Source organism: Odocoileus virginianus, chromosome 5 (assembly GCF_023699985.2).
Source record: "Odocoileus virginianus isolate 20LAN1187 ecotype Illinois chromosome 5, Ovbor_1.2, whole genome shotgun sequence".
Taxonomy (NCBI): Eukaryota; Metazoa; Chordata; class Mammalia; order Artiodactyla; family Cervidae; genus Odocoileus; species Odocoileus virginianus.
The window spans coordinates 67,258,708-67,270,835 of NC_069678.1; the positions used below are offsets into that span (position 1 = coordinate 67,258,708).

At 39.4% G+C, this 12,128-nt stretch overlaps 1 protein-coding gene across 2 annotated transcripts in view; it reads right to left on the bottom strand.

Moving 5' to 3' along the window:
* Positions 1-11,872, bottom strand: part of HOOK1 (hook microtubule tethering protein 1) — a 62,971-nt gene extending 51,099 nt beyond the window's left edge. Inside the window, exons 1-2 of one of the 2 annotated variants that reach the window (XM_020882040.2) lie at positions 11,665-11,872; positions 6,592-6,677 (exon numbers count right to left, since the gene is read on the bottom strand). In XM_020882040.2, coding sequence (XP_020737699.2) covers positions 6,592-6,677; positions 11,665-11,727 — 149 coding nt within the window. In that variant the 5' untranslated portion in view covers positions 11,728-11,872. Of the gene's footprint in view, positions 1-6,591; positions 6,678-11,469; positions 11,492-11,664 lie in introns of those variants that run through there. The other variant, XM_020882043.2, reaches the window with a different exon arrangement.
* Positions 11,873-12,128: the final 256 nt, after the last annotated feature.

Here is a 12,128-nt window from a genome sequence, read left to right on the forward strand (position 1 = left end):
CTGACTCACTGGGAAAGACCCTGATGCTGGGAAAGATTGAGGGCAGGAGGAGAAGGGGATAACAGAGGATGAGATGGTTGGATGACATCACCAACTCGATGGATATGGGTTTGGGTAGATTCTGGGAGTTGGTGATGGACAGGGAGGCGTGGCATGCTGTGGTTCATGGGGTCGCAAAGAGTCGGACATGACTGAGCTGAACTGAACTGAAAGAGCACAAATAACTATACTTAAAGGAAGTGAAAGGGTTAGTTGCTCAGTCATGTCTGACTCTTTGAGACCCCAGGGGCTGTAGCCCGCCAGGCTCCTCTGTCAATGGGATTCTCCAGGCAAGAATACTCTGGAGTGGGTTGCCATTCCCTACTCTAGAGCATCTAAGGAGAAGGTGATAAATGCTTTAAGCAGTAAACAAACACCAAGAAATCACAGAATATTAGTGCTAACAGAAGTCTCAGAAGTCTTGCCTAAATTTCAACTTTACAGATAAGCCAACTAAAGTGAGGGAAAAAATTAAAGGGGTTCTTTCCAAGGCAGTATCCTGAATTTAAAAATGCAAAGCTGAAAACAGTGCCTTGCTTTTCAGAAATCATTCTGCCTCAAATGTGCTAATACAAAAGAAGAATGTCTCTTCTGACCGGAGTAACTGGAAATGGCCTCATCATTTTCAATTCACTTACTTGGAATTTGCAACCATTTTCTTTCGAGCAAATTAATGTTAATTATTTTTGGCTTTTCTCAGATGTTAAGGCTATAGTTACCAAAATAACTTGACTAAGTGTATAAATGATGTATTTCTAACCAGGTATTTACCTGAAAAGACTGAATTTTTTAGCTGAGTAAAAATTTTCAAGTAATTTTACTTTCTTCTGACATCAGATTAAGTTAAAGAGGTATGCTAATCATCACAATTAATTAATTAGCATTAATTTTGTGTGTCAATTTGGCAGAACACTGGTACCCATAAATTTGGTCAAATATGTTTGGATATTGTAGTGAAGATGTCTTTTGGATGAGATTAACATTTAAATCAGTAGACTTACAGTAAAGCTGATTACCCTCCAAAATGTGGCTCATCCAATCAGTTGAAGACCTAAAGAAAAAGACTGATTTCCCCCTGAAAAAGAGTGAACTCTGCTTTTAAGAGTAGATGCCTGTCAACTCTAGTTGTAACATCAACTCCTCCCTAGACTTCCAGCCTACTGGTCTACCTACTCTGGATTTTGGAATTCCCAGGCTGCATAAGAACATGAGCCAATTTCTTAACTCTCTCTCTAATCCCTCATGCGTGTGTGTATGTGTGTGTGTGTGTGTGCAGTGTATTGTATATATACACATCTTATTCTATTTCTTTGAAGATACTACACCAGTCTTCTGACTCCAAAAAAAATCTTCATACATCATTCTGTAGTTCCATCATAAATAATTACCTTTAGAAAATGGATCTAGAGACAACCTCTTTCAGTATTTCCTCCTTTTGTCTTGCATTCCTACTTGTCTTCCTTCCCATCTCAAATCGACTTTAGCCCTATGTCTTAAGAGTCTGCTCAGACTGCTACAGCAAAATACCACAGGTTGGATGGTTTAAACAACAGAAATTTATTTCTCACAGTTCTAGAGGGTGGAAGCCACAGATCAGGATGCTAGCAAGGCAGATTTCATTCTGAGATCCTAGGTGCTACCATCATGCAGTGTGTTCACATAACCTCATCTTTGTATGTTTATAGAGAGTGAGGCCTCCGAATTCTCCTCTTATAAGGAGTTCAATACTACTGGATCATGTCTCCCTACTCTTATGACCTCGTTTAACTTTAACTACTTCCTGAAAGGCCCTATCTCCAATATAGCTATACTAGGAGTTAAGAACTTTAACACAGGATTTTTTTTTTTTCCCATTTATTTTTATTAGTTGGAGGCTAATTACTTTACATCATTGCAGTGGTTTTTGTCATACATTGAAATGAATTAGCCATGGATTTACATGCATTCCCCATCCCGGTCCCCCCTCCCACCTCCCTCTCCACCCGATCCCGCTGGGTCTTCCCAGTGCACCAGGCCTGAGCACTTGTCTCATGCACCTAACCTGGGCTGGTGATGTGTTTCACCCTAGATAATATACATGTTTCGATGCTGTTCTCTTGAAACATCCCACCCTTGCCTTCTCCCAGAGTCCACAAGTCTGTTCTATACATCTGAGTCTCTTCTTCTCTTTTGCGTATAGGGTTATCGTTACCATCTTTCTAAATTCCATATACATGTGTTAGTATACTGTAATGGTCTTTATCTTTCTGGCTTACTTCACTCTGTATAATGGGCTCCAGTTTCATCCATCTCATTAGAACTGATTCAAATGAATTCTTTTTAACAGCTGAGTAATATTCCATGGTGTATATGTACCACAGCTTCCTTGTCCATTCGCCTGCTGACGGGCATCTAGGTTGCTTCCATGTCCTGGCTATTATAAACAGTGCTGCGATGAACACTGGGGTGCACGTGTCTCTTTTAGATCTGGTTTCCTCCGTGCAACACAGGATTTTAAAGGGACACAAACTTTCAGTCCATGATACTCTTAGAAACACTTTCTAACCCTTCCATAAAAGTCTATATCTTGTTTTCTTTCTTATAAACAAATTCATCTTTCTCAAACAATTATAACAGCAGCCAACCTTTCCCCCTATTAAACTTGATATTCAACTTCAGAACTTTCAGGATATATATCCTTCTTTTACTTTTTCTGCATTGCCACATCTACAAGCCTTAACTAGACACTTGGCTCCAACAATTAGCTCCATTTTTCAAGTATTTCCCAGAACTTCAATGAAACTTAAGAGATACCAAACAAGGAAACACAAAGACAGTGAAATGTGGTCCAACTGTTTTCTAATAAAACCAAGTAAGAAACACTATATGATTATTTTTAGCTCCATCCATGGTATTTGTCTTCACAATTCTATCAACTAAATACAGGTAGTAATTAATGCCTACTGGCTACTAGACACAACATCGTTTTGTTGCTTCAGTGGACACCCTGACACCATTCCTCTTAAGTAATCAAAGGTCTTGTGCATTTACCATATCAAATTGTCAGTACTTTGACATGCACATCTGGTCTCTCATTTATTAAGACTTCAAAGTAAAAATCTATCAGGAGGGGTTCAAGATGCTAGGCTGCAATGATTATAGCTGACCACAAGTATGGCTTGAGTCAGGCCAAAGTGATAAAAGTCTGGACTTTGCTATTTTTATTCATTATTTGACTTTACTTAAGTCATTTCACCTTTATAAATCTCTGTTTCCTCACCTATTAGTTGAGGATAAAAATAATGCCTGTCTCACAAAACAGTAAAAATTAAATGAACTACCACATATATAGGGTATATAATGTCTTACATTTAATAAACATTCATATGTTGGCTATCATGATTTATTTCTTTAAATGCTCAAATATATGCTGAATAAATGAATAAACAAATAATTTGTACTTGATACTTAAGGTTTCCCTGGATATTCTACATTCTGTATTATTCTTTTCTCTCTTGTAAAAATGTCTAGTCAAAGACAACAGAAAAAAACAGAAAAGTTATGTGGTGCATAAAATAACAAAGCTAAGTCTTTCCATTTAGGAAAGTAGTATGCACTATTTATAGCTGTTAATTACAGCTGAATTACAACCCCCCAAAAGATGTGTTCAAGGCCTAACCCTTACTACCTATGAACGTAACCTTATTTGGAAAAGGGTGTGTGCAAACATAATCAAGTTAAGATGTAATCAAGTTTAAGGTCACACTAAATTAGAGTGGATCCTAATCCATTATGACTGGTGTCCCTCTACTGAAAAGGAGAAGAAACACAGAGGGAAGATAGCGATGTGAAGACAGAGACACAGATTAGAGTTACGATGCCTCAAACTAAGGCATACCTGGAGACCCAAAGACTAGAAACATAAAGGTAGGATCCTGACCTAGAGGTTTTGAAGGGAGCATGGTTCAGCCAATACCTTGATATAGGACTTGTAAACTCCTCAACTCTAAAGAAGATGTTTTTGTTGTTTTAAGCCACATAATCTGTTGCATTTTGTTATAAAAATCCCAAGAAATGAATACAGTTGTAGTTACAGGTTTTCTCCCATGTGTCTTTAAAATAGCAACAGTTTCTGCATTTAAAAAAGAGATATATATTATGTATTCAGACTAAAGATAACAAATAAAGAACTGTAGAATCCTAGCAACAACTTCATGACTCATCATGTCTAAGTCATATACTTTGGGAATTGATTTTTAAGACTGTATTATTTAGAAGTGTATCTGCCTCAGGTAACTAATGAAAGAATTATTCACTAGATTTTGTTATTTCCTTAAAAAAGCAAACTTTCCCATCTCATTTTCAGTAACAACTTTGATGTGAGTCACAACAGCCATCAAAGAAATATATAATAAATTGGAACATATATAAAGTGCTTTGAAGTGTTCAAAGAAATAAAGTAAAATTTGCTTCTTTTTTTTTTTTTTTTAAAGCAGGAATATGATACACTGACCCAACTAAGGGAAAACATATGCTGTGAGTTTCACTGTCTGGAACCAGACTTCTAAAAAGCTTACAAAAAATGGAAGGGAGTCAAAAGAAAAATAAATTTAAACTGGTTCTTATAGGATAAGGAGGTTTACACATCTAAGTACATGCAAAAACAAGTAAATGAAACAAGAGGTTTAGGGCCAATTTTAGTTCACTGTCATTTGTTTTATGAAGAAAGAAAGCTTTCTGATTGATTCACTCATATTATTCCTGCAGAAAAGCTATTAGAAGACGGTAAGAGACAAAAGAGAATAAAAAGAGAAAAACCGGAGAGACAGAATCAGCAATAACAACAGAATCCAACACATTATGTAAAAATGAGTTGGTGATAAAGGATACAATTTAACTAAAATTGACCTGACCCTACTCTAAACATCAGGTATAGTACTGGTATATAGGAGGTCAAAGAGCCATGTGTATATCATCATATAACGGTAAAAACAGCTCTCATCTACTATGTTGTGGTGTAAAGCTATGAAAGACGTTTCAGTACATATAAATAGCATTTTTGGATATCGAAGTAAGTGAACGTTCATCAGCCTTACATCTATGCCAACCACAAGATAGCTATATCTACACCAACATCCACAACAATGAGAAAAGGCCAGACTGTACATTAAAACAATGATGAATTTACCAAATCACCAAGACCATGTTCACAATTCTTGTGTGCGTGCTAAGTCGCTTCAATTGCGTCCAATTCTTTCTGACCCTATGAACTGTAGCCTGCCAGGCTCCTGTATCCATGGGATACTCCAGGCAAGAATACTGGAGTGGGTAGCCATTCCCTTCTCCAGGGGAATCTTCCCGACCCAGGGATTGAACCAGTGTCTCTTATATCTCCTGCACTGGCAGGTGGGTTCTTTACCACTAGCACCACCTGGGAAGCCCAATTCTTAGTTTGGACAAATTAAATCACTTTAAAACCAATCACAGGAAAAATAAAATAATTAAGAAACATTTTTAAGAAAGCAGGGAAGTAAGGCATACTTCAGAAAGACTGCCAAAAAAAAAAATGTTAACATGCTAAATTTATCTTTTAAAGTGTTAATCTTGAGTTAACCATAAAATCTGTCTATTCAAATTAGGTCATTTTAAAGATTCAAAGTAACTAAGATTATGATATTGTTTGAGTTGTTGTTTTAACAATGGTAAAGAATTTCTGCTAACCCATTTTTTGCTGAAGCATTTTTCAGAGTCAGTCATAAAAAAAAACCTTTACAAAAATGATGGCAATAATTAAACAATTTCTGACATCTAAAGTCATGTAGCAGAGATAGGATTCATTGAAGATATATTATCATGAACGTCAGCTAATACAAAATCAATATGACAATTAATAAATTATGACTATAGCATTGGCCCTCTTTGTCTTATTAAGGGTACAGTTCATGCTGCGGATATTATAACCCTAATCCTCTTCCAATGCTTGGCAAAAATGGTGAAATAATGGATTAAGGCTCTTTTGATATTGTATAATTACTTAAAACGGGCCCAACCCAAACAGAATCTCTTTACTAGGTAAGGTTCCTTAGCATTTGTGAGCTAAAATCTCATTTATAGAACATTTCACTACTGGTGGATTCATACAATTACTATTATTAATTCAAATATAAATGTTAAACTTAATATTTTTTTCTAAAACCAGTATTTCATGCTTCAATTATCTAAAAAACAATAATCTCTAAGCATTGATACCTTAAAATGACAACAGTATAACTGGAGAAAACACTGTAAGAAATTACATCACTCATTTAACCTGCTTCTCTCCTAGTAACTATAACTTGTGAATATGACCAAAACAAGTTTAAAATTAAACCTCTCTTGAATAGATAAGAATCCTGATTGGTAATTTAATTAAGATGTATCTCTATGAATAAGCAAGAAATAATCAGATGGTAAACTTTGTTGTCCCCTAGATGCATGAATACCTTGATACCATAAGCCTGTCAGCACTAAAGGAGCAAGTTTCAACAGCCTTATGGTATAATTATTTTAGGAAGAACCTGAAACCATACTTACATCTGATGAAGAACTTGTGCCATGGCAACTCCACTGGTCAGCTGCTTGACATCCTGACAGGGTGCAGCAGTGCTGAATGTCTGCAGCTACAATGACACAGAGCAAGCTTATGCCAACTCCTCACTCCACTGAGTTTGCATACATAAACGCACACTAGAGAGAACACTCTCTGCCAAACAAAGGGAACTATACTAATAAGTTTCTATAACTGTGTTGTATTTTTATAAGAATAAACACTTAACCTTTCATAAAACCACTGAATATTATACCTAAAATACTCAGATATATTGATGTCACATATGAAATACTTCAGAATTTCTGGAAAATACATGTAGAGCTCTTAAGAGAGTCATACTTTCTGTTTTGTCAATTTTTAGGAGAATAACATCAGGAAAAGAACTTTAAAATAACCTAATATCTGCAAGTTAAAATTTAATTCATACCACTTGCTAGGAAAACAAAGGCTAGAAATGTCAAGTTTAACACTCTTAGTTTATCACTGAGCTCTAGGTAAGACTTCTTCTGCCTGCTACCAACAGTTACCCTTAGAGCATGAACAGTCCAGGGCCCACCTACAACATCAAGTTGTTTCTATCTAATTTGGTGTTAGGAACTACTAACTTTCCAAATCTCTGTTAAATATTCATGTATATTTTGAAAAGAGAAGTGAAATGGTGGCAGCTCTTTCTAATAGGTAAATACAAGATAGAGGAATTATTTAAAAGCAAATTACAACAGAGCTAAAATGGATTATATATTTTCTAGAAATCAAATCTCAATCTGCAAAGATCTTAAATATACTATGATTCTCTTTTCCCACACTTATTCATCTCCTTTACTCTTCAATTGTTCAATTATAATTCCTTAGTTTACCACCATAAAACACCTTTAGTGGGTGCTGTATTTTGAGGTTCTAGAAATTTGTCTCTATTATCCTAATACAACAAGGAAGACTGACAGAAACGAAATCGAGCCACAGTTACTTTCAAAGCACAGATACTTTACTGAGCTTTCTACTGTACGTAGGGCACTGTAGTATAAGGTGGAATTGCAAGGGAACATTACCAGGTTTCCACATTTAAGTAGCTTCAATTGAGAATTAAAGAGGGGAGAAAAAGACACAAATCATTTCCAGAGAATGCCACTACTACTCCCATGACTGCAGTATGCACAAAATGTTCTGAACTGTGTAAGAGCCAGCTAATCTAATTAGGGTGTGTACTAGGAAAGACTTCTTAGAGATGATTCCAACGGATGGTCTTGAGTATAGAAAGGACCAGGAGAAGGAAGTTTTAGGAGGTAGCAACATGGAAAGAGTACAAATACAAGAAAAGAAATGGTATTTTTGGGTAACACACAGTTTAGTATTGCTGGATTTCTATGCATTTCAGTGCTAAGGGGAGACAACCAAGGGGCACAGGGTAGAACTCGGAAGGGCCATGGTAAGAAACTTGGAATTCACCTTCAGGGTATTATCTATATTATGGGGAAACAGCAGAATAGTTTCTACCTCACAAGATGGTTGTGAGAATTAAATAAATTAGTAAACACAGTGTACTTAGATCTGTGTCTAGCACATGGTACAAATTCAACAGCTGTTTGCACATTAGCTGTGAGTCAGGGTTTCTCAAAGTGTGGAGTCTAAGACAACATGTATCAGAATCTCCAGACAAATCAGAAAATCCCCCAGTGATTGTTATGCACATCATTTGTTTAGAACTACTGCTCTGGGTGATGAAGAATCACTGAAGAGTAACAAGGGAGAGACATCCTTAGTATGTTGTGGATAGCAGTAAGAGTGACAAGAGAATGAAAAAACAGCGTTATGCCTGTGTCAGTGAGAAGGCTTCAGAAATGGTCTTTGTGATAACCTGGCATGCCGAGATGAGTTACCGTAATGTAACCGTAATGAGTTACCGTAATACATCAATCCTCTATGAAACAGTTAAAAATGTATCCCAGGTACTTAGTGGTGAAATAATCAATGGTGAAATATTAGTCTTCGAGATCAGGACCAAGACTAGGATATTTACTATCATCACCTTGATTCAATGTTGTACTAGAGATCCTAGTCAGTTTTTGTTCCTGGGGACAGAACCGAAAACAGGTCAGGCAAGGGCTCTGTTCCCAAAGTGCAAACAAGATGACTTCAGAAAATGTTAAATGTTTACAGACACAACAAAAAGGGGTTAACAGGTTACAACGGGATATGAGTAGGGTACTCACGATCACAGCATGTCTCTGAAAGATGACACTAGATCCAAGAAATGAAAGGTAACAAGTCAATCAGCCACTGAAAGAACTAGAAGAAGGATATTTCAAAGTAGAGGAAAGAGAAGCTAAAAACTTGTGATGCATTTACAAATAAAAACAAACAAAAACAAAAAACCCTACACAAATGCTTATCTTCCTAAAGAAAGTCAACGCAGTATGGGAGCACAGAGAAGCGAGGCATGAGGGTAGCTTGTAGAAAGTCGGGGAGGTAAGCGAACACTTACAGTGACGTGGCGGACAACCAGCAAAGTTCTCCAAAGAATCATCCAAAGAAGTAAAGAAAAGCCTAGAGGCAAGAACCCACGAAACTAAGGCAGAAGATAATTTCACAAAGGAACCACCAATTAACATAAGGATAATATAAGTTTCCAGTTTGCCAAACCCAGTATGAGAAGGCCTTAGAGAAAAGAACTCAAGTGCAGTGGGCTGAGATGTAAATAAAAGTTCAAAAAGTATAAAGGATGAGTATTTAAAAATGAAAGAAATATGACTGAAGGAAAGTGGGGGGATACAGTGTGGTTCAATAGAGAGTGATGGTTTTCTGTTTTTCTTCTTTAGGAGAGGGAAGATTTGAGTAAGTTTACATGTAGTGAGGAAGGAGCTAATGGAAAGGAAAAAATAGATACTAGAGGGGATAAATGACAAAGTTTTAGACAAGGTGGAAGGTGTGGATCTAGAGCCAGAGCCAAAGATAAGAAGGAGGTCACTTTCCTGATGGGGAGAAGGGTTGGGGCTCAAACAGGATACTGATTAAGGTTTGCAAAGAGCAACGTGAGAGGAACTGTATGGTTAATCTTAATAATAAAGCTGGGCTGGGTATGGAAACAGGAGGATTTAGCTATAGCAGCATTTGAGAGGCAACAGTCTGCACATTAATTCCATTTTCTCCATAGTGTTTCAGCAGCCTGAGAGAACTGGAGAAGCAAACAACCGATTATACTCTGTAATCTATTATCATTCCTTATGTTTTAAGTAATTTTTTTACATGGGACTTCCCTGGAGGTCTAGTGGTTAAGACTCTGCACTCCCAAGGCAGGGGGCATGGGTTCAATCCCATCCCTGGTGGGGGAACAAAGATCCTATATGCTGAATGGCATGGCCGAAAAAAAATAAAAATTTTACTGTTTTTAAGGAATTTTGCCTTCCATTATAAAAAATACACAGATCTACCTACCACAGCAATTACAATGGAAGATTCTTTGATTATTCTTGATATCTTTCTTCCTCAGTGTCTTATACAAAGTAGGAACTTCACTATTAATACTGATTAAAAGAATGGATATAGTCACAAAATATTTTAAATATTTTAAATAAAATTCATGAAAATCTTATACTTCACCACCAACCCTCATATGAGTCAATGACATCATAAAGACTAAGTTTACTATATAAGTCAGATGTTTAGAGCAACAACGCAACAGATTAGGAAACACCCTTTAATTAGTCATTTACTAAACCACACCATTAGAAGTAACTGCCTTGTTTCATGGCAACCTTAAATATGGCATCTAAATCCCATACTAATTTTAAGTGAAAATATGGGTGAATGGTTAGTTAATTGCTTTTCACTCAGAAACTCCAGATGCTTGCATTTTACTTGGAGCAAAAACTATTTACCTCCAAAGTGTAAAGGTAGCTTTACATTGTGGTTATTTACAAGAGACTTCACATACTGCCAGAAACGTTCCCTGATTTCTCATTCTTTTGAATTACATGCATTGAGAGCTAGAGAAACTCATCAATTACTGCCTCCTAATCTAGTCTGTTTACGTTCCATTCTACACACACTCCGCGACACAAAACTAAACAACTGCTTTGGGGTGAGCATCACTGACTGAACCTTGTGGACCATGGAGCGTCAAACTTGCCCAATATGGATTAGAAGCCACACCTGATTGTCAGCTCTTTCCGATCGCTGAGCACTTCCAAAAGGTGAGACACTTCTGTTAATCGCAATACTGAGGACAGATCCTGTCTGTCCAAACCCAACATAAATTAATAGGACTACCAAGTGCGGATAAAGTGCAAACGAAAATGCCAAGTTTTTTTTTTTTTTTCCTTTAAAGAAAATGCTTGTCCATTGGAAGAGGAGGGGAACCAGTGAGAAAGAGAGAATACGAGCACCCCACTCCCAATATATCTTCTGATCCACGCAGTATATATGTACGTGGAAACATCTCTTCTAAAAGGTTTCTACAAAAACGGATGTCCTGGGGTCCAGGAGAAGCCCTGACGCATGAACTAAAACCACTTCTTTGCCATCTGCGTCCAAAGTAGAGCTAGGTTGTTGCAGTGGGAGGGAGGTTTCAGAGGGGGGTCTTCACTCCCAAGTAGCATAAAGGTCTCTATGAGAAGGCTGTTCTGCAGACGGAAGGCAAGGGTGTCGGTGGTCCAGAAAGTCTAGGGCCTGGGCGCAGAGCAGAGGGGAGCAAATGGCCCAGCTGGGAGTAAACGGATGGGCGCTGGGCTCCCGCCACAGCTGTCAGGAGCATGATCAGGGCGGTAAGACGAGTGTCCTCCTTCCCGCTCCCCTATCCCCAGCTCCTTTCACCCTCCCTCCTCCCCCTCTCGAAGACAGAAACACACGTACACACACTCACTCACCTACGCACACCTGCCCCGCGACCCGCAGGTGGCACTCTCGAGGTCAAGGGCGACCGGAGACGCGGAGGGCAATGAGCGGAGTTCGGGGCGCAGGTTACCCTCGCTCCTCGGCTGGCTCACCTGCGAGAACCAGGCACCCCCCTGCCCCAGGAACTCGCCGCGGCCCCTCGGCCCCCCTCGCCCCCTCGCACTCACCCAGATGATGAGGCTGTCGCACAGCGCCAGCTCGGACTGCGGAAGCGGCTGCGTCTCTTCCATGGCCAGGACCGCCGTCGACTACACCGCTGACGCCGACACCTCCCTCCTCCCCGCGCTCCCCCAGGAGCCGGCGTAGAGGACCTGCTCGCCCGCCAGGAAAGCTCGGTAGCCAGGCCCGGTGCCCACGCCGCTCACGCGCGAAGCCTCGCACGGCCGACGTCGCCGGCGTAACGCCCTCCTCGCCGCAGCCCCCGCCCCGCTCCGCAGTTCGCCCCCTCCCGCTTCTGGCCCGGACTGCGCCGCACGGCACCTGAGCCCCGCCCCCTCCCTTCCCCACCCCTCCCCGCCCTCCTCCCGTCCCTCCTTCCCACTCCGGCACACCTCTGCCTGCCGCACTGAGTGACCTGGGCGCGCACCAGTCACAAAGAAGATAGGTGCCTGAGAGGGATGGGTGGGGCGGG